Source organism: Ranitomeya imitator, chromosome 5 (genome assembly GCF_032444005.1).
Source record: "Ranitomeya imitator isolate aRanImi1 chromosome 5, aRanImi1.pri, whole genome shotgun sequence".
NCBI classification, from domain to species: Eukaryota; Metazoa; Chordata; class Amphibia; order Anura; family Dendrobatidae; genus Ranitomeya; species Ranitomeya imitator.
In genome coordinates, this window is record NC_091286.1 from 149,426,912 (window position 1) to 149,449,922 (window position 23,011).

The 23,011-nt window shown below is 48.9% G+C and overlaps 1 protein-coding gene across 1 annotated transcript in view; it reads left to right on the top strand.

Moving 5' to 3' along the window:
• FBLN7 (fibulin 7) overlaps positions 1 to 23,011 on the top strand; it is a 335,652-nt gene that overhangs the window by 252,132 nt on the left and 60,509 nt on the right. The window contains exons 4-5 of the mRNA XM_069769216.1: positions 17,581 to 17,706; positions 18,259 to 18,396. Of these exons, the coding sequence (XP_069625317.1) occupies positions 17,581 to 17,706; positions 18,259 to 18,396 (264 nt within the window). The remainder of the gene's footprint in view (positions 1 to 17,580; positions 17,707 to 18,258; positions 18,397 to 23,011) is intronic.

Genomic DNA, 23,011 nt, shown 5'->3' on the forward strand with positions numbered 1-23,011 from the left:
CGAGGGAGTACCCGTGACAAAAACACTGCCGAGAACCAGCTGGCGGTGCTGGAACCCGGATGCGTCGCCCCAGTGTGCAAGAGCCAATGGCACAACCGATGACCAGACGACGGTGCTGGAACACAGTTACTAAGCTGTAGGTGCCCGTGCTTAAAAGCACTACCAAGGACCGCCTGACGTTGGTGGAACTCGGATACCCAGGAGGAGGCACCTAAGCCAAAGGCTCGGCCCGGAACCAGCTGACGGTGCTGGAACCAGGTGGTGGACCAGAAGGTCCACAGGAGAGGAGAGAACAGCTAGGCCGCGAGGCAGCCGCAGTTACCGAACCCCAACAGTCCTACAGGGGGAGCTTGGCCTACTGGCACTACAGAACCAGCCTTGACTACCAATTCACGCAGCCCACATAGGAAGCTCCTAAACTGGAGGCACCATGGAGTTGGCTAACCCGACCACAACACGACGGGGCAAGCATAGGCGTCTCAGTGAGCTTGACACTACCTGGACCCAGCTGACGGTGCTGGAACCAGGCTGGGCACGAGGGAGTACCCATGACAAAAACACTGCCGAGAACCAGCTGGCGGTGCTGGAACCCGGATGCGTCGCCCCAGTGTGCAAGAGCCAATGGCACGACCGAGGACCAGCTGACGGTGCTGGAACCCGGTTACTAAGCTGTAGGTGCCCGCGCTTAAAAGCACTTCCAAGGACCGCCTGACGTTGGCAGAACTCGGATACCCAGGAGGAGGCACCTAAGCCAAAGGCTTGGCCCGGAACCAGCTGACGGTGCTGGAACCAGGTGGTGGACCAGAAGGTCCACAGGAGAGGAGAGAACAGCTAGGCCGCGAGGCAGCCGCAGTTACCGAACCCCAACAGTCCTACAGGGGGAGCTTGGCCTACTGGCACTACAGAACCAGCCTTGACTACCAATTCACGCAGCCCACATAGGAAGCTCCTAAACTGGAGGCACCATGGAGTTGGCTAACCCGACCACAACACGACGGGGCAAGCATAGGCGTCTCAGTGAGCTTGACACTACCCGGAAACAGCTGACTGTGCTGGAACCAGGCTGGGCAGGAGGGAGTACCCGTGACAAAGACACTGCCGAGAACCAGCTGACGTTGCTGGAACCCGGATGCGTTGACTATTAAAGATTGTCTTCCTAGAGCCCCAACTAGCGGTGTTGGAGCAAAGGGTAAGCAGGGGGAGCAGAGTGTAGGCCGAAGCCTGCACTGGAGGCAGCTTTGTGTCTGCGTTGCGTTTGCAGGACACTTTGCCGGCTACACAGTCAGGGAACAGCTGGCGTTGCTGAACCCCACTGACACAATGGCGGGTGTTTTTCTCTGTGCAGCTAGCACTTCCGGGCAAAAACTAGCGGTGGAGGAGAGGAGCAGAGTGTAGGCCGAAGCCTAGTAGAACCAATTTCAAAGGAAACCTTTAACCCCCCCTCAGGTGTTACAAAGTACAAGAGCCACACCTTGTGCAGTATTAATGCTGCACAAGTCAAAGGTTGCTCTATTAATTTGTCTACTTGCACACGCTGAATGAAAGACGTACACAATTTAGCCCATTCTACAGTCAAACTGTAGTGGAGGGGTGACTTGTCTTTTTAAGGAGACGCAGCACAGGTGTCCCAAATAACGCCTTGGTGCTTGGCGCAGCTTCCTGAGCGTTGTTATTTGCTGTACAGGAGTCTGCGCTCTTGTGTTATCCCTTGGCAATGCCCTGTTAGCGCTGCCCATCTTATGACCTCATTTCATGTTGGCCGTTGCGGTTAACGATGGCCATAAATCCCAGACCCACAGTGCCTTTTCATAAAGTCACACTGCGGTGCTGGGATTTGTGGCCTTCAGCAGTAAATATTTTCGCCGCTCACACACGTCCTTACACCTGCTTCAGACTGGGCGGCCTCTGCTGATCCCTTCTCGCATGCCGCGGCCATGAGGCTGCACAGTCTGAAGAAGGCGGAAGGAGATGAGTGACAACAGGCGAACATATGCACTGCTCGTGCCCATAAACCACACCCTCGCTGACAAAATAAATAAGACACCGAGGGGCGTTGTTTCCAGCAGGGCGGACGCACAGGCGCAGCCAGCTAACCAATGATGTTAAAAGACGGGAAGCGCTACCAAGGGGGGTGCTGCGTATCATTAGAAAGGAAAGTCACACCTCAGGGACAGTGGAATGGTCTCAATGAGATACATTTTGTACGTGTTGAGTTCCACGTGGGCAAGGAAAAAAAGTCAGCCACCTTGTACAAATGCAGCATTACTGCTGTACAAGGTGGCTGTTATACATAGAAATACCTGGGGGTGGGTGGCAGGGTCCCTTTAATTTCAGTTCATGTGCCTGCGTGGCGTTTGCAGGTCACGTTGCCGGCTACACAGCAGGGGAACAGCTGGCGTTGCTGAACCCCACTGACACATTGACTGGTGTTTTTCTCTGTGCAGCTAGCAGTTCCGGGCAAAAACTAGCGGTGTTTGAGCCCAGGGTCAGCAGGAGGAGGAGAGGAGCAGAGTGTAGGCCGAAGCCTAGTAGAACCAATTTCAAAGGGAACCTTTAACCCCCCCTCAGGTGTTGCAAGGTACAAGAGCCACACCTTGTGCAGCATTAATGCTGCACAAGTAAAAGGTTGCTCTATTAATTTTGCTCCTTGCACACGCTGAATAAAACACGTACACTATTTAGCCCATTATACTGTCAAACAGTAGTGGAGGCGTGACTTGTCTTTTTAAGAAAACGCAGCACAGGTGTCAAAATTTACACCTAGGTGCTGGGCGCAGATTCCTGAGCGTTGTTATTTGCAGTACAGTAGTCTGCGCTCTTGTGTTATCCCTTGGCAATACCCTGTTAGCGCAGCCCATCTTATGACCTCATTTCATGTTGGCTGGTGCGGTTAACGATGGCCATGAATCCCAGACCCACAGTGCCTTATCATAAAGTCACACTGCGGTGCTGGGATTTGTGGCCTTGAGCAGTAAATATTTTGGCCGCTCACACACGTCCTTACACCTGCTTCAGACTGGGCGGCCTCTGCTTATCCCTTCTCGCATGCCGTGGCCATGAGGCTACACAGTCTGAAGAAGGCGGAAGGAGATGAGTGACGACAGGCGAACATATGCACTGCTCGTGCCCATAAACCACACCCTCGCTGACAAAATAAATAAGACACCGAGGGGCGTTGTTTCGAGCAGGGCAGACGCACAGGCGCAGCCAGCTAACCAATGATGTCAGAAGACGGGCAGTGCTACAAAGGGTGGTGCTGCGTATCATTAGAAAGGAAAGTCACACCTCAGGGACAGTGGAATGGTCTCAATGAGACACATTTTAAACGTGTTGAGTTCCACGTGGGCAAGGAGAAAAAGTCAGCCACCTTGTACAAATGCAGCATTACTGCTGTACAAGGTGGCTGTTATAGATAGAAACACCTTGGGGTGGGTGGCAGGGTCCCTTTAATTTCAGTTCATGTGCCTGCGTGGCGTTTGCAGGTCACGTTGCTGGCTACACAGCAGGGGAACAGCTGGCGTTGCTGAAACCCACTGACACATTGGCTGGTGTTTTTATCTCTGTGCAGCTAGCAGTTCCGGGCAAAAACTGGCGGTGTTAGAGCCCAGGGTCAGCAGGAGGAGGAGAGGAGCAGAGTGTAGGCTGAAGCCTGCACTGGTGGCAGCTTTTGTTCGGTTGTGCCAGCATGGCTTGTGCTGGACACGGTGCCGACTACACAGCAGGGGAACATCTGGCGGTGCTGAACCCCACTAACACATTGGCTGGTGTTTTTCTCTGTGCAGCTAGCACTTCCAGGCTACAACTGGCAGTGTTATAGCCCAGGGGCAGCAGGAGGAGGAGAGGAGCAGAGTGTAGGCCGAAGCCTAGTAGAACCAATTTCAAAGGGAACCTGTAACCCCCCCTCAGGTGTTGCAAGGTACAAGAGCCACACCTTGTGCAGCATTAATGCTGCACAAGTAAAAGGTTGCTCTATTAATTTTGCTCCTTGCACACGCTGAATAAAACACGTACACTATTTAGCCCATTATACTGTCAAACAGTAGTGGAGGCGTGACTTGTCTTTTTAAGGAGACGCAGCACAGGTGTCAAAATTTACACCTAGGTGCTGGGCGCAGATTCCTGAGCATTGTTATTTGCTGTACAGGAGTCTGCGCTCTTGTTATCCCTTGGCCATGCGCTGTGAGCGCTGCCTGTCTTCTGACCTCATTTCATGTTGGCCGGTGCGGTTAACGATGGCCATGAATCCCAGACCCACAGTGCCTTTTCATAAAGTCACACTGCGGTGCTGGGATTCGTGACCTTGCGCAGTAAATTTTTTCGCCTGTCACTCATGTCCTTACACCTGCATCAGACTGGGCGGCCTCAGCTGATCCCTTCTCGCATGCCGCGGCCATGAGGCCGCACAGTCTGAAGAAGGCGGAAGGAGATGAGTAAAGACAGGCGAAGATATGCACTGCTCGTGCCCATCAATCACACCCTCGCAGTCAAAATAAGTAAGACAACGAGGAGCATTGTTTCAGGCAGGGCGGATGCACAGGCGCAGCCAGCCAACCAATGATGTCAGAAGACGGAAAGCGCTACCAAGTGGGTTGCTGCGTATCATTAGAAAGGAAAGTCACACCTCAGGGACAGTGGAATGGTCTCAATGAGACACATTTTGTACGTGTTGAGTTCCACGTGGGCAAGGAAAAAAAGTCAGCCACCTTGTACAAATGCAGCATTACTGCTGTACAAGGTGGCTGTTATACATAGAAACACCTTGGGGTGGGGGGCAGGCTCCCTTCAATTTCAGTTCATGTGCCTGCGTGGCGTTTGCAGGTCACATTGCCGGCTACACAGCAGGGGAACAGCTGGCGGTGCTGAACCCTGTTGTGAATTCTGTGGCAGAGCTCCCTCCTGTGGTCACAAGTGGTACTTCGGCTGATTCTCTCTGTGAGCTTCCGTTGGTGGAGGAAAGTGGTACTGCGGCTTCTGAGTTTCCTTCCTCAGGTGATGTGGTGAAGTCGTTAGGTGCTGCTCTATTTAACTCCACCTAGTGCTTTGATCCTGGCCTCCAGTCAATGTTCTAGTATTGGACCTGTTTCCTCCTGGATCGTTCCTGTGGCCTGCTGCTCTGCATAGCTAAGTTCCGCTTTGTTATTTTGTTTGCTGTTTTTTTCTGTCCAGCTTGTCTATTTGTTTTTTCCTGCTTGCTGGTAGCTCTGGGACGCAGAGGGTGTACCTCCGTGCCGTTAGTTCGGTACGGAGGGTCTTTTTGCCCCCTTTGCGTGGTTTTGTAGGGTTTTGTGTTGACCGCAAAGTTACCTTTCCTATCCTCGCTCTGTTCAGAAAGTCGGGCCTCACTTTGCTAAATCTATTTCATCTCTACGTTTGTCTTTTCATCTTAACTCACAGTCATTATATGTGGGGGCTGCCTTTTCCTTTGGGGTATTTCTCTGAGGCAAGGTAGGCTTATTTTCTATCTTCAGGCTAGCTAGTTTCTCAGGCTGTGCCGAGTTGCATAGGGAGCGTTAGGCGCAATCCACGGCTGCCTCTAGTGTGGTTGGAGAGGATTAGGAATTGCGGTCAGCAGAGTTTCCACGTCTCAGAGCTCGTTCTATGTTTTTGGGTAATTGTCAGGTCACTGTATATGCTCTGACCTCTATGTCCATTGTGGTACTGAATTACCTTATCATAACAGAACCCCACTAACACATTGGCTGGTGTTCTTCTCTGTGCAGCTAGCAGTTCTGGGCAAAAACTAGCGGTGTTTGAGCCCAGGGTCAGCAGGACGAGGAGAGGAGCAGAGTGTAGGCCGAAGCCTGCACTGGTGGCAGCTTTTGGTCAGTTGTGCCAGCGTGGCTTGTGCTGGACATGATGCCGGCTACACAGCAGGGGAACAGCTGGCGGTGCTGAACCCCACTAACACATTGGCTGGTGTTTTTCTCTGTGCAGCTAGCACTTCCAGGCTACAACTGGCGGTGTTATAGCCCAGGGGCAGCAGGAGGAGGAGAGGAGCAGAGTGTAGGCCGAAGCCTAGTAGAACCAATTTCAAAGAGAACCTTTAACCCCCCCTCAGGTGTGGCAAGGCACAAGAGCCACACCTTGTGCAGCATTAATGCTGCACAAGTAAAAGGTTGCTCGATTAATTTTGCTCCTTGCACACGCTGAATAAAACATGTACACTATTTAGCCCATTATACAGTCAAACTGTAGTGGAGGCGTGATTTGTCTTTTTAAGGAGACGCAGCACAGGTGTCCAAAATAACACCTTGGTGCATGGGCGCAGCTTCCTGAGCGTTGTTATTGCCTGTACAGGAGTCTGCGCTCTTGTTATCCCTTGGCCATGCGCTGTTAGTGCTGCCTGTCTTCTGACCTCATTTCATGTCGGCCGTTGCGGTTAGCGATGGACATGAATCCCAGACCCACAGTGTGTTTTCAAAAATTCACATTGCGTGGCTGGGATTTGTGGCCTTGTGCAGTAAATATGTTTGCCGCTCACACATGTCCTTACACCTGCTTCAGACTGGGCGGCCTCATCTGATCCCTTATCGCATGCCGCGGCCATGAGGCCGCCCAGTCTGAAGAAGGCGGAAGGAGATGAGTGAACACAGGCAAACATATGCACTGCACATGCCCATCAATCACACCCTCGCTGTCCAAAAAAATAAGACACCGAGGGGCGTTGTTTCGAGCAGGGCGGACGCACAGGCACAGGCAGCCAACCAATGATGTCAGAAGACGGGCAGCGCTACCAAGGGGGGTGCTGCGTGTCATTAAAAAGGAAAGTCACACCTCAGGGACAGTGTAATGGTCTCAATGAGACAGATTTTGTACGTGTTGAGTTCCACGTGGGCACGGGAAAAAAGTCAGCCACCTTGTACAAATGCAGCATTACTGCTGTACAAGGTGGCTGTTATACATAGAAGCACCTGGGGGTGGGGGGCAGGCTCCCTTCAATTTCAGTTCATGTGCCTGCGTGGCGTTTGCAGGTCACGTTGCCGGCTACACAGCAGGGGAACAGCTGGCGGTGCTGAACCCCACTGACACATCAGCTAGTGTTTTTTCTGTGTAGACAACACTTCCAGGTGGCAACTGACAGTGTTGAAACCCAGGGAATCAAAGAGGAGCAGAGTGTAGGCCGAAGCCTGCAGTGGAGCAAGTTGAAAGGGAACCTTTAACCCCCCCCCAGGCATTTGTTGCTGAAAGAGCCATCTTGTACAGCAGTAATACTGCACATGGAAAATGGTGGCTCCTAAAATTATGCTCCTTGCAAACGCTGAAGTACACACTCATATAATGTGTCCCCTCACACCGTTAAACCGTCCCGGAAGTGGGACTTTCCTTTGTAATGTGACACAGCACAGCCGTCATTCCAACCCCCTTGGTGCCGTGCGCCACCTCCTCAACGTTGTTTGGTTCTGTCACGGAGCCCGCGCTGTAATGTTATCCCTTGGCCATGCACAGTTAGCGGTGCCCGTCTTTTGACATCATTTAGGTGTCAGGCTGGCAGTGCCTGTGCGTCCAAGCTGCCCGAGATCCAACCTCGCAGTGTCATCTAATGTAATCCCACTGCGGGCCAGGGATCCATGGGCATGCGCAGTGCATATCCTCGCCTCTCACTCACCTCCTTCCTACTTCTTCAGACTGTGCGGCGTCATGGCCATGGCATGCTATTAGGGATCAGCTGACGCCGCCTAGTCTGAAGAAGCGTGAAGAAGGGGAGTGAGAGGCTAGTATATGCACTGCGCATGGCCATGGATACCAGGCCCACTGTGGGATCACATTAGACGACACTGCGAGGTGGCATTTCGGGCAGCGTGGATGCACAGGCGCAGCCAGGACGACAACAAATGATGTCAGAGGACGGGCAGCGCAAACTGTGCATGGCCAAGGGATAACATAACAGCGCAGGGTCCATGACGGAATCAAACAACGCTAAGGAGGCAGCGCACGGTGCCAAGGGGGTAGCAATGACGGCTGTGCTGCGTCACATTACAAAGGAAAGTCCCACCTCCGGGACGGTTGGACGGTGTGAGGGGACACATTACATGAGTGTGTAGTTCAGCGTTTGCAAGGAGCATAATTTCAAGAGCGACCTTTTCCCTGTGCAGTATTAGTGCTGCACAAGGTGGCTCTTTCAGTAACAAACGCCTAGGGGGGGGGACAGGTCCCCTTACATTTTAGTTGTGCCAGCGTGGCGGTCGCATGACACGTTGCCGGATACACAGCTGGGGATCAGCTGACGTTACTGAACCCCAATAACAGAGGAGCCACTGTTGACTGTGCAGACAGCACTTCCAGGCACCAACTGGCGGTGTTAGAGCCCAGGGACAGCAGGAGGAGCAGATTGGAGGTATTGCCACACACACAGCAGGGGGTCAGCTGACGTTACTGAACCCCAATAACAGAGGAGCGACTGTTGACTGTGCAGACAGCACTTCCAGGCACCAACTGGCGGTGTTAGAGCCCAGGGACAGCAGGAGGAGCAGATTGGAGGTATTGCCGCACACACAGCTGGGGATCAACTGACGTTACTGAACCCCAATAACAGAGGAGCGACTGTTGACTGTGCAGACAGCACTTCCAGGCACCAACTGGCGGTGTTAGAGCCCAGGGACAGCAGGAGGAGCAGATTGGAGGTATTGCCGCAAACACAGCTGGGGATCAGCTGACGTTACTGAACCCCAATAACAGAGGAGCGACTGTTGACTGTGCAGACAGCACTTCCAGGCACCAACTGGTGGTGTTAGAGCCCAGGGACAGCAGGAGGAGCAGAGGAACAGAGTGTAGGCTGAAGCCTGATTGGAGCAAGTTGAAAGGGAACCTTTAACCCCCCCAAGACGTTTGTAGCTGAAAGAGCCATCTTGTGCAGCACTAAGGATGCAAAAGGAAAAGGTTGCTCTTTTAATTATGCTCCTTGCAAACACAGAAGTAAACACTAAAAATGTGTCCACTTAGACCGTAAAACCGTCCCGGAGGTGGGAATTTCCTTCGTAATGGGACGCATCACAGCTGTCATTCCTATCCCCTTGGTGCCGTGCGCTGCCTCCTCAGCATTGTTTTAAGCTGTCACGGAGCCTGCGCTGTTCTGTTATCCCTTGGCCATGCCCAATTAGCGCTGCCTGTCTTCTGACATAATTTGGTGTCAGGCTGTCAGTGCCTGTGCGTCCACGCTGCTCCAGATCTCACCTCGCAGTGTCGTCTATTGTAATCCCACTGCGGGCCTTGGATCCATGGACATGCACAGTGCATATCCTCGACTCTCACTCCCCTCCTTCCCTCTTCTTCAGACTGTGCGGCGTCACGGCCATGGCATGCTATTAGGGATCAGCTGACGGCGCACAGTCTAAAGAAGGCGGAGGGAGATGGGCGAGAGCCCGAGGTGAAGATATGCACTGCGCATGTCCATGGATCCCAGGCTCGCAGTGTGATTCAATCAGAAGACACTGCGAGGCGGGTTCTCGGGCAGCGCGGGCGCACAGGCGCAGCCATCCTGACACCAAATTATGTCAGAAGACAGGCAGCGCAAACTGGCCATGGCCAAGGGATAACAGAACAGCGCAGGCTCCGTGACAGCTTAAAACAACGCTGAAGAGGCAGCGCATGGCACCAAGGGGGTAGGACCCTTGTCTAACCAATCTAATCAGTTTTTATGAAGAGGTAAGCTATAGGCTGGACCACGGTGAGTCATTGGACGTGGTATATCTCGATTTTTCCAAAGCGTTTGATACCGTGCCGCACAAGAGGTTGGTACACAAAATGAGAATGCTTGGTCTGGGGGAAAATGTGTGTAAATGGGTTAGTAACTGGCTTAGTGATAGAAAGCAGAGGGTGGTTATAAATGGTATAGTCTCTAACTGGGTCGCTGTGACCAGTGGGGTACCGCAGGGGTCAGTATTGGGACCTGTTCTCTTCAACATATTCATTAATGATCTGGTAGAAGGTTTACACAGTAAAATATCGATATTTGCAGATGATACAAAACTATGTAAAGCAGTTAATACAAGAGAAGATAGTATTCTGTTACAGATGGATCTGGATAAGTTGGAAACTTGGGCTGAAAGGTGGCAGATGAGGTTTAACAATGATAAATGTAAGGCTATACACATGGGAAGAAGGAATCAATATCACCATTACACACTGAATGGGAAACCACTGGGTAAATCTGACAGGGAGAAGGACTTGGGGATCCTAGTTAATAATAAACTTACCTGGAGCAGCCAGTGCCAGGCAGCAGCTGCCAAGGCAAACAGGATCATGGGGTGCATTAAAAGAGGTCTGGATACACATGATGAGAGCATTATACTGCCTCTGTAAAAATCCCTAGTTAGACCGCACATGGAGTACTGTGTCCAGTTTTGGGCACCGGTGCTCAGGAAGGATATAATGGAACTAGAGAGAGTACAAAGGAGGGCAACAAAATTAATAAAGGGGATGGGAGAACTACAATACCCAGATAGATTAGCGAAATTAGGATTATTTAGTCTAGAAAAAAGACGACTGAGGGGTGATCTAATAACCATGTATAAGTATATAAGGGGACAATACAAATATCTCGCTGAGGATCTGTTTATACCAAGGAAGGTGACGGGCACAAGGGGGCATTCTTTGCGTCTGGAGGAGAGAAGGTTTTTCCACCAACATAGAAGAGGATTCTTTACTGTTAGGGCAGTGAGAATCTGGAATTGCTTGCCTGAGAAGGTGGTGATGGCGAACTCAGTCGAGGGGTTCAAGAGAGGCCTGGATGTCTTCCTGGAGCAGAACAATATTGTATCATACAATTAGGTTCTGTAGAAGGACGTAGATCTGGGGATTTATTATGATGGAATATAGGCTGAACTGGATGGACAAATGTCTTTTTTCGGCCTTACTAACTATGTTACTATGTTACTATGAATGACGGCTGTGCTGCGTCACATTATGAAGGAAAGTCCCAGCTCCGGGACGGTATAACGGTATCAGTGAAAACATTTTAAAAGTGCTAAGTTCTGCGTGTGCAAGGAGCTAAAATAAAAGAGCTACCTTTTCCTTGTGCAACATTACTGCTGCACAAGATGGCTCTTTCAGTAACAAACGCCGAGGGGGGGGGGGGGGACAGATTCCCTTACATTTAGGTTGTTGTGCCAGCGTGGCGGTCGCAGGACACATTGCCGGCTACACAGCTGGGGATCAGCTGACGTTACTGAAACCCAATAACACTGGGTCGTATGTTTAGACTGTGCAGCCTGCACTTCTGAGCCGCAACTGGCGGTGTTGGAGCCCAGGAATAGCAGTTCAGGTGGTAAAAAGATGAACACATCAGGAGACCTGGATGACACCCAATTACTTAATCAGGCAGAGGAGTGGCAAATTCCTGCGAGATCCAGGCCTGGTTCATTTTCAGGAAAGTAAGCCGGTCAACGTTATCGGAGGATAGTCGCATGCGACGGTCTGTTAGTACACCACCTGCGGCACTAAAGACACTTTCGGATAAGACACTAGCCGCAGGGCAAGCCAGCACCTCCAATGCATACTGGCTTAGCTCTGGCCATGTATCCAGCTTAGAGACCCAAAACTTTAACGGGGAAGAGCCGTCTGGGAGTACACTAAGAGGGCAAGCCATGTAGTCTGTCACCATCTGACGGAACCGTTGCCTCCTGCTGACTGGAGCCGCCGGTGATGGTGTAGACATTTGGGGCGGGCACACAAAAGTTTTCCACAGTTGTGCCATACTTGGCTTGCCTTGGGCAGAGGCACTGCTTCTGCTCCCTCTTTGTGCAGAGCCTCCTCCTCCACTGCCTCGACGCACTGAGCTGCTTTGTAAAGCACTAGCAGCACTCCTCTCAGTTGGACTGGAGAAGATGATGGAATTCACCAGTGTGTCGTGGTACTCCCGCATTTTACGCTCCCGTGTCAACGCCGGGATGAGGTTTTGGACATTGTCACGGTAGCGAGGATCGAGGAGGGCGTACACCCAATAATCAGGCACATTGAGAATGTGGTCGATGCGGCGGTCGTCTCTCAGGCACTGCAACATGAACTCAACCATGTGCTGCAGACTGCCAACTGGCCCAGAAACGCTGTCCCCTGCTTGAGACATGATCTCTGCCCGCTCTTCATCACCCCACCCTCGCTGTACACACTGACCACTGGACAATGGTGGAACTCCCTCCTCTGGACGTAGCTCTTTCTCGTCCATTGACTCCTCCTCATCCTCCTCACAAAGGGTCCCCTGCCGACCCCTTTGTGAGAAACCACGTGGCGCTGACTGTCCAGAACCTGATGGAAAAGGTGACTCCTCATCCTCCACCTCTTCCACATCATCCCTTATCCCTTGCAGGGTTTCTTGAAGCAAGCAGATAAGGGGGACAGTCATGCTGACTAGTGCATCATCTGCACTTGCCATCCGCGTGGAATAATCGAAAGGACGCAAAACCTGGCAGACGTCCTTCATAGTGGCCCACTCTGTGGTTGTGAAGTCTGAGCGGCGCTGACTGCGACTTTTTTGCGCCTGATGCAGCTCGTACTCCATTACTGCTTGCTGCTGCTCACACAACCGCTCCAACATATGTAATGTGGAATTCCACCGGGTAGGTAGGTCACATATGATGCGATGTTCAGGAAGGCGAAACCGACGCTGCAAAGCAGCAATGTGGGATCTTGCCAAGCTGGAACGCCGCAAGTGAGCGCACTCTAGGCGGGCCTTGTGCAGAAGTGCATCAAGATCCGGATAGTCCCTCAGAAAACTCTGCACAACCAAATTGAGCACATGTGCCAGACATGGGATGTGAGTGAGGTTGCCAAGGCCTAAAGCTGCCACCAGATTTCGGCCATTGTCACACACTACCATGCCTGGCTGGAGATTCGCTGGCACAAACCACACATCGCTCTCCTGCTTTAGGGCATTCCAGAGCTCCTGCGCTGTGTGGCTTCGATTCCCCAAAGAAACTAATTTCAAGACGGCCTGCTGACGTTTGGCCACGGCTGTGCTCATGTCAGTCGTAACAGGTAAACGTTCACGGGTCCATGTGGAGGTGGACCGTGACGGATCCTGCAGCGATGAATCTGAGGAACTGGTGTAAGAGGAGGAGTCAATGCGTACAGACTGGATTCCTGCAATCCTTGGAGTGGGCAGGACACGTCCTGCGCCACTCGCACGGTCTGTACCCGGCTCAACAACATTAACCCAATGGGCAGTGACGGAAAGGTATCGCCCCTGTCCATGTTGACTGGTCCACGCATCGGTGGTGAGGTGGACCTTGCTACTGACGGCGTTCAGTAGCACATGTTTGATTTGTCCCTCCACATGCTTGTGCAGGGCAGGGACAGCTTGCCTGCTGAAGTAAAAGCGGCTGGGCACCTTGTACTGTGGGACTGCCAATGCCATCAAGTCACGGAAGCTGTCAGTCTCCACCAGCCTGAATGAGAGCATTTCCAGGGACAGAAGTTTGGCAATGCCTGCATTCAGAGCCTGTGCTTGGGGGTGGTTTGCCGAGAATGCCCGCCTTTTCTCCCATGCCTGTACTACCGATGGCTGTAGACTAGGCTGGGAGTGTGAGGATGACTGGGAACGTGGTGCTGTGGGTGGAATTACACTAGGTCTCTGGACAACAGTGCCAGAGGTTCTTCCATGGCGATCCAAGGAGGAAGCCGAACCAGCTGTGCGTGAGCTGGAGGAAGAAGCAACACGAGCTGAAGAGGTGGTAGCTGCCGCTGTTGGTTGGCCTAGGTCTTCAGTGTGTTTTTGGAACTCCACCGCGTGCCTGGTCCGCACATGTTTCCACATATTTGTGGTATTGAGGTTGCTGACACTTTTACCTCTTTATACTTTCTGATGACACAGCTTGCATTTGACAAAACAAATGTCATCTGCAACTGTGTCAAAAAAGGACCAGGCACTGCAAGTCTTGGGAGCGCCCTTTTTGGCTTTTGAAAGAGACAGGCTCCTAACTGGTGCCAAAGTGGAGGCTACAGGCTCCGCAGTCTTCCCCCTCCCTCTTCCTCTTTGGCCCGTTAGGGGAATCTCTTCCTCTGAGCTGCTCCCACCACCTTCCTGTTCCTCACGCCACGATGGGTCAAGGACCTCATCATCTCCACTACCCTCTGCCACCAACTGCTCCTCCTGGGTAGTTTCGGCAGCACAGTACGCACCAGAAAGCGGCACCTGAGTTTCATCATCAGATGCGTACTGCGCTGTGGTCACCGCAGGCACTGACCCACCCGCCTCTTCAGAGTCAGAGAGACAAAGCTGTTGGGCATCACTGCACACTGCCTCTTCTTCCATTTCTCCAATACTGCTTGGCTGACCCCCTGTTTCCAAGCCAAGAGATTCAGAGAACAGAAGTAGAGACGGCTCCTGTCCTGGGCTCTCTGACTGCCTGGCCAATTTTGCAGGTGGTGAAGAGACAGATGGCTGCTCTCCAGTGGTCTGTGCCTGAGAGGATGTGGCACTAATTGAAGTCGATGCGTTAGCTGCCATCCATCCGACAACGGCTTCAATTTGATCTTCACGCAGCAGCGGTGCACGGCGCTCTCCGACAAAGCTGCGCATGAAGGACTGTTCCCTGCTGAAACTGGGTGATGGTGAGTCACCGGTGCCCGCAGCAGGCACAGAATCACCACGTCCTCTCCCTGCTCCATGCCCACGCCCACGCCCCTTACTCCCTGTCCTCTTCATCTTGGTTGACAGATAAAGATAAGCAGAAAAGTACTAAGGCCTTAGTGTGCTTATTCCTGAAATGCTCCTCCTAACAGGTGTAAGAAACACTAATGTTGTAAAGTGTGGACTAGACTTTATTATTGATAAAATGTGGCCTACACAAGTGTTAAGTGGTGTTGGGTGAACTTTACTTTTTTTTTGGGGGGGCAGATCGGGCTACAGAGCGAGTTTAACTCACACGGAGACCGTGCAGACAGCCGTAAACGGCGCTGCAAGGCCCAAAAACCCTCCTCTAGGTTATCCTATGTAGTGTTTTTCCACTATTTTGCTGGAGACGGGTGGAAAGACACTAATAGGAAATTGTTTACAAAATTTTCAACAGGCTGCACTAGTTGAAAAAAAAGGAAAAGTTTTTTAACGGTATGAGGCAGTGACAAACCCTGAGCTGAATACAACGGGCTGTGGCTGCACACAGACTACAGGGCGAGCTGCGCTCACACGGAGACCGTGCAGACAGCCGTAAACGGCGCTGCAAGGCCCAAAAACCCTCCTCTAGGTTATCCTATGTAGTGTTTTTCCACTATTTTGCTGGAGACGGGTGGAAAGACACTAATAGGAAATTGTTTACAAAATTTTCAACAGGCTGCACTAGTTGAAAAAAAAGGAAAAGTTTTTTAACGGTATGAGGCAGTGACAAACCCTGAGCTGAATACAACGGGCTGTGGCTGCACACAGACTACAGGGCGAGCTGCGCTCACACGGAGACCGTGCAGACAGCCGTAAACGGCGCTGCAAGGCCCAAAAAACCTCCTCTAGGTTATCCTATCTAGTGTTTTTCCACTATTTTGCTGGAGACGGGTGGAAAGACACTAATAGGAAATTTTAAAAAAAAATTTCAACAGGCTGCACTATTTGAAAAAAGGACAAGTTATTTTACAGTATGAGGCAGTGACAAACCCTGAGCTGAATACAACCGGCTGTGGCTGCACACAGACTACAGGGCGAGCTGCGCTCACACGGAGACCGTGCAGACAGCCGTAAACGGCGCTGCAAGGCCCAAAAACCCCCCTCTAGGTTATCCTATCTATTGTTTTTCCACTATTTGGCTGGAGACGGGTGGAAAGACACTAATAGGAAATTTTAGAAAAAATGTGCAGCAGGCTGCACTATGAGCAAAAAAGGACCATGGATAGAACTGTGTGAGGCAGTGTGAACCCCCACCTGAGCTGAATACAACCTGGTATATGGCTGCACACAGACTACAGAGTGAGCTGCACACACACACACACACACTGAGACCTTGCAGAACGCTGTTAAAACAGTGCTGCAAGGCAAGAGCAAGGTGAACTGAACAGTGAACACAGCGTTTGCTAAATTAGCCTTGGAAAAGCAAAATAAAGCAATTAGCTATCTCAACTGGCCCTCAGTTAGAACACAGCGTCCTGTCCCTAACTGAAATCACAGCAGAGTGAGCTCAAAATGGCGGCAGCGTTTTTTATAGTGCAGAGTGACATCATTTCAGCAGCCAATCACAGCCTTGCCAGTACTTACATGCCCACCATGCTAAACAGGATGTGCCCACACTTCCATTCATTCCTCATTGGCTGCTGCGTTCAGTTTGAATTATGGGAACTTCCGATTCCGGTATCCGATACGCGGGAAGTATCGTAATTCGGTATCGGAATTCCGATACCGCAAGTATCGGCCGATACCCGATACTTGCGGTATCGGAATGCTCAACACTACTCAATAGTCAAAAAGAAGTTACATACGTATTTTATCAAGCTGGCTTGTGATGTCACTCTTCTTTCTCTATAGTAGGGTATATGGCAATAAATTCTTACTTATTCTTTAATGATTTGAATCAACTACATTCTCTAAAATTAGCCCCACCAATCAAAACAATATTAGAAGTAAACATGTTATTATTAGTTTGATGCGTTTGATACTCTCAATTGTAGAACATTTATATTCTTACATGAACGCAGAGTATAGCTATGGGTTTAGTTCATAAGGGTCTTAATAAAAGTAATAATACCCACTGATTTCCCTACATATAGTAAAGTCCCCTAGTCCCACCCATATAGTAATAATGCCTCTTGAGCCCCCAACATACTTTAATAATGTTCCCTGAATTCCACCTTGCATAATAATGCCCCCTCAGTCCCTATACTGAATATATTGGTAACAGTGATGGCCAGACCTCTGATGTTCAGGTCTGACAGGTGCAGGCGAACATTTAAAAAAAGTTTGATTTGAGTATCAGAACAGTACCTGAACCCGAACACGGACCTCATTCAGATGAATGGAGGACCCAGACAACTGTTGTTTGCTATGCTGTCATCTGCATGACAGTGCGGCAAACACTGCCTCTGACCGGCAGTAAGATTATTACCGGCGGTCAGAGAGCTGAGGTTCCCATGCTTTGAAATGACAACGTTAGCCAGCGGCTGTAACTGGTGGTAAAAGGTTTACCTTTGGTCACAGAGGCATCACCTGATGAGAGAGTACTACTCCTATCAGCTTACGCCTGCTGCAGCTAATAAAAGCAAGAGTAATGGTCTCTCATCAACTGATGCCTCTGTGACCAGATGTAAACTTTTTATTGGCGGTCACAGCTGCTGGCTGTCAGATAAATCGCAGCTCTCTGACAGGTGGTAAGATCATCAGAGCCTCAGCTGCCGAACCCGAAAAGTAACATGGACTTCCTGGAGAAGTCTGTGTTCGGGGTTGGTGCCCAAACAGTAGGTGTTCGGTACGGACCCTGAACTTTACTGTTCGAGTTCGCCCATTACTAATTGGTAATGACCCATGACTCATCCTGAGTCGATTGTACCTTCAGCCTCACCAGTAGCACAGCTACTGGTTGAACGCTAAGAATTAGCATTAACAAACTTTCAGCATCACCCTGCTGACAACTTTACTAACATGAAACTGATTTATAGTATTTTTTCTTGTAGACATCAGGCCTTGCAGTAGCCAACCTTGTATAAATGGAGGGACATGCGTGGATGGAACAAATCAATACAAATGTAACTGTCCTCCAGAATGGAGAGGAACCAACTGCCAGATTAAAACACCTACAGGTATAGAACATTTATGTATTATGTTATATTAATATGTGATGTGTATTTTGTAGATATAGAGCATTTCAAACCCTTGGGCATATCCGGTATGTCAGCTTGATAAAATTCTGTTGAATGTTAGGCTACGTTCACATTTGCGTTGTGCGCCGCTGCGTCGGCGACGCAATGCACAACGCAAATAAAAACGCACCAAAACGCATGCAAAAATGCTGCGTTTTGCGACGCATGCGTCCTTTTTTGCCGAAATTTGGACGCAAGAAAAATGCAACCTGTTGCGTTTTCTGCGCCCGACGCTTGCGGCAAAAAAACCGCATGCGTCGCACAACGCATGTCCATGCGTCCCCCATGTTAAATATAGGGGCACATGACGCATGCGTCGCCGCTGCGTCGCCCGACGCAAACACACAAAACGCTAATGTGAACGTAGCCTTAATAATCTGTAGTACCAGACATAGCCTAGTGGATTGAAACGGTTTCTAGACTAAAGTAGCCATGTTTTTCTAATCCCACAAATCCCTTTTTATTCATTTCTTTTTCAAATCATCTGTTTAGCACCATCCGACTCACCAGTAGTCAGTGATGCTGCATTAAGTCGCAAAGCCAGCTGCACCAGAGTAGATCACACTCAGCACTGTAGCTGTGATCCTGGCTTCCAGATGAGTGGTACTACAGATAATAGCTTATGTCAAGGTAAGTAAAACATTTTAAAATATAATCATAATAAAGAGAAAATTCAGGCAAAAAGTGTAGCTGTATACACAATGTCAGAAGATAAAATGTATACAATGCTTCTTAAAAAGAACCTGTCAGTAAGATCACCACCATATACTGCATTTATGGGCATGCAGGTCTTTGAAATGAAAATTACCGTATTTTCCGGCGTATGAGACGACTGGGCGTATAAGACGACCCCCAACTTTTCCAGTTAAAATATAAAATCTTCTCAAAAGTCGGGGGTTGTCTTATATGCCGGGTGTCGTCTTATAGGGTGGGTGCGGAGCAATCTGCGGTCGAAGTACAGTGGGGCAAAAAAGTATTTAGTCAGTCAGCAATAGTGCAAGTTCCACCACTTAAAAAGATGAGAGGCGTCTGTAATTTACATCATAGGTAGACCTCAACTATGGGAGACAAACTGAGAAAAAAAAATCCAGAAAATCACATTGTCTGTTTTTTTAACATTTTATTTGCATATTATGGTGGAAAATAAGTATTTGGTCAGAAACAAAATTTCATCTCAATACTTTGTAATATATCCTTTGTTGGCAATGACAGAGGTCAAAAGTTTTCTGTAAGTCTTCACAAGGTTGCCACACACTGTTGTTGGTATGTTGGCCCATTCCTCCATGCAGATCTCCTCTAGAGCAGTGATGTTTTTGGCTTTTCGCTTGGCAACATGGACTTTCAACTCCCTCCAAAGGTTTTCTATAGGGTTGAGATCTGGAGACTGGCTAGGCCACTCCAGGACCTTAAAATGCTTCTTACGAAGCCACTCCTTCGTTGCCCTGGCGGTGTGCTTTGGATCATTGTCATGTTGAAAGACCCAGCCACGTTTCATCTTCAATGCCCTTGCTGATGGAAGGAGGTTTGCACTCAAAATCTCACGATACATGGCCCCATTCATTCTTTCATGTACCCGGATCAGTCGTCCTGGCCCCTTTGCAGAGAAACAGCCCCAAAGCATGATGTTTCCACCACCATGCTTTACAGTAGGTATGGTGTTTGATGGATGCAACTCAGTATTCTTCTTCCTCCAAACACTACAAGTTGTGTTTCTACCAAACAGTTCCAGTTTGGTTTCATCAGACCATAGGACATTCTCCCAAAACTCCTCTGGATCATCCAAATGCTCTCTAGCAAACTTCAGATGGGCCTGGACATGTACTGGCTTAAGCAGTGGGACACGTCTGGCACTGCAGGATCTGAGTCCATGGTGGCGTAGTGTGTTACTTATGGTAGGCCTTGTTATATTGGTCCCAGCTCTCTGCAGTTCATTCACTAGGTCCCCCCGCGTGATTCTGGGATTTTTGCTCACCGTTCTTGTGATCATTCTGACCCCAAGGGGTGGGATTTTGCGTGGAGCCCCAGATCGAGGGAGATTATCAGTGGTCTTGTATGTCTTCCATTTTCTAATTATTGCTCCCACTGTTGATTTCTTCACTCCAAGCTGGTTGGCTATTGCAGATTCAGTCTTCCTAGCCTGGTGCAGGGCTACAATTTTGTTTCTGGTGTCCTTTGACAGCTCTTTGGTCTTCACCATAGTGGAGTTTGGAGTCAGACTGTTTGAGGGTGTGCAGAGGTGTCTTTTTATACTGATAACAAGTTTAAACAGGTGCCATTACTACAGGTAATGAGTGGAGGAAAGAGGAGACTCTTAAAGAAGAAGTTACAGGTCTGTGAGAGCCAGAAATCTTGATTGTTTGTTTCTGACCAAATACTTATTTTCCACCATAATATGCAAATAAAATGTTAAAAAAACAGACAATGTGATTTTCTGGATTTTTTTTCACAGTTTGTCTCCCATAGTTGAGGTCTACCTATGATGTAAATTACAGACGCCTCTCATCTTTTTTTAAGTGGTGGAACTTGCACTATTGCTGACTGACTAAATACTTTTTTGCCCCACTGTATATAGTGGGGGGGAGTGGTCCCGATGACGAGGTGAGGGAGCGCCTTACCAGGAAGGTGTAAGTGAAGCAAACTGTCAGCGTCTGGGATGCCAGGGGTATGCAAAAAAGAGAGAGAGCGGCGCTGTGCCTAGAAATACACTCCTCTTTCACTAATCTGGCTCACTCTTGTATCCTATTATCTCCTTCTCTGCCTCTGCTTCACTTACACCTTCCCGGTGAGGTGCCCCCTCACCTCGTCATTGGGGTCGCTCCCCCCACAATATGCGGCGACCGCAGATTACTCCGCACCTGCCCTATAAGACGACACCTGGTGTATAAGACGATATCCGACTTTTGAGAAGATTTTCAAGGGTTAAAAAGTAGTCTTATACGTAATAGTAATTGACACCTTTATATATTCTATCTGCTATTGCATTCCTGAGTAATCAGCATTCTTTTTCATATGTAAATGAGGCATTAAGTGCACTTTGAATTAAGTGCACTTAAGAATTTTCAAGGAGCTACTACATCTAGAGATTGTTATCTTACAGACAGTGAGATATCACTCAAGCTAAAGAGGATGGTGCTGAGCAGGAAAGCAAGCTCAGGAGGCAGTGGCTCCTTAAGTGCTCTGTCATGTTCACAACACTTTATACCTCATTTAAAGATGAATTAAAATGTTAACCCCTTAAGCCCCGGGGGTGGTTTGCACGTTATTGACCGGGCCAATTTTTACAATTCTGACCACTGTCCCTTTATGAGGTTAGAACTCTGGAACGCTTCAACGGATCTTGGCGATTCTGACATTGTTTTCTCGTGACATATTGTACTTCATGATAGTGCTAAAATTTCTTTGATATTACCTGCGTTTATTTGTGAAAAAAAATGGAAATTTGGCGAAAATTTAGAAAATTTCGCAATTTTCCAACTTTGAATTTTTATGCCCTTAAATCACAGAGATATGTCACGCAAAAAACTTAATAATTAACATTTCCCACATGTCTACTTTACATCAGCACAATTTTGGAAACAAATTTTTTTTTTGTTAGGGAGTTATAAGGGTTAAAAGTTGACCAGCAATTTCTCATTTTTACAACAAAATTTACAAAACCATTTTTTTTAGGGACCACCTCACATTTGAAGTCACATTTAGGGGTCTATATAGCAAAAAATACCCAAAAGTGACACCATTCTAAAAACTGCACCCCTCAAGCTGATCAAAACCACATTCAAGAAGTTTATTAACCCTTCTGGTGCTTCATGAGAGCTAAAGCAATGTTGAAAGAAAAAATGAAAATGTAACTTTTTAGTCATGAAAACGATCTTTTAGCAACAATTTTTTTATTTTCCCAAAGGTAACAGGAGAAATTGGACTGCAAAAGTTGTTGTCCAATTTGTTCTGAGTACGCTGATACCCCATATGTGGGGGGAACCACTGTTTGGGCGCATGGCAGGGCTCAGAAGGGAAGGAGCGCCATTTGACTTTTTCAAGCTAAAATTAGCTGGAATTGAGATCGGACTCCATGTCGTGTTTGGTGAGCCCCTGATGTGCCTAAACAGTGGAAACCCCCCACAAGTGACCCCATTTTGGAAACTAGACCCCCTAAGGAACTTATCTAGATGTGTGGTGAGCACTTTTATCCCCCAAGTGCTTCACAGAAGTTTATACCGCCCGTGCGTAAAAATAAAAAAACATATTTTTTTCACAAACATGATCGTTTAGTCCCCAATTTTTTATTTTCGCAAGGGTAACTGAAGAAATTAGACCATAAAAGTTGTAGTCCAATTTGTCCTGAGTAAGACAATACCCCATATGTGGGGGGGAACCACTGTTTGGGCGCATGGCAGGGCTCAGAAGGGAAGGAGCGCCATAAGACTTTTTCAAGCTAAAATTAGCTGGAATTGGGATCGGACGCCACGTCGCGTTTGGTGAGCCCCTGATGTGCCTAAACAGTGGAAACCCCCCACAAGTGACCCCATTTTGGAAACTAAACCCCCTAAGGAACTTATCTAGATGTGTGGTGAGCACTTTTATCCCCCAAGTGCTTCACAGAAGTTTATACCGCCCGTGCGTAAAAATAAAAAAACGTATTTTTTCCACAAACATGATCGTTTAGTCCCCAATTTTTTATTTTTACAAGGGTAACTGAAGAAATTGGACCATAAAAGTTGTAGTCCAATTTGTCCTGAGTAAGACAATACCCCATATGTGGGGGGGGAACCACTGTTTGGGCGCATGGCAGGGCTCAGAAGGGAAGGAGCGCCATAAGACTATTTCAAGCTAAAATTAGCTGGAATTGAGATCGGACGCCACGTCGTGTTTGGTGAGCCCCTGATGTGCCTAAACAGTGGAAACCCCCCACAAGTGACCCCATTTTGGAAACTAGACCCCCTAAGGAACTTATCTAGATGTGTGGTGAGCACTTTTATCCCCCAAGTGCTTCACAGAAGTTTATACCGCCCGTGCGTAAAAATAAAAAAAGTATTTTTTCCACAAACATGATCGTTTAGTCCCCAATTTTTTATTTTCACAAGGGTAACTGAAGAAATTGGACCATAAAAGTTGTAGTCCAATTTGTCCTGAGTAAGACAATACCCCATATGTGGGGGGGAACCACTGTTTGGGCGCATGGCAGGGCTCAGAAGGGAAGGAGCGCCATAAGACTTTTTCAAGCTAAAATTAGCTGGAATTGAGATCG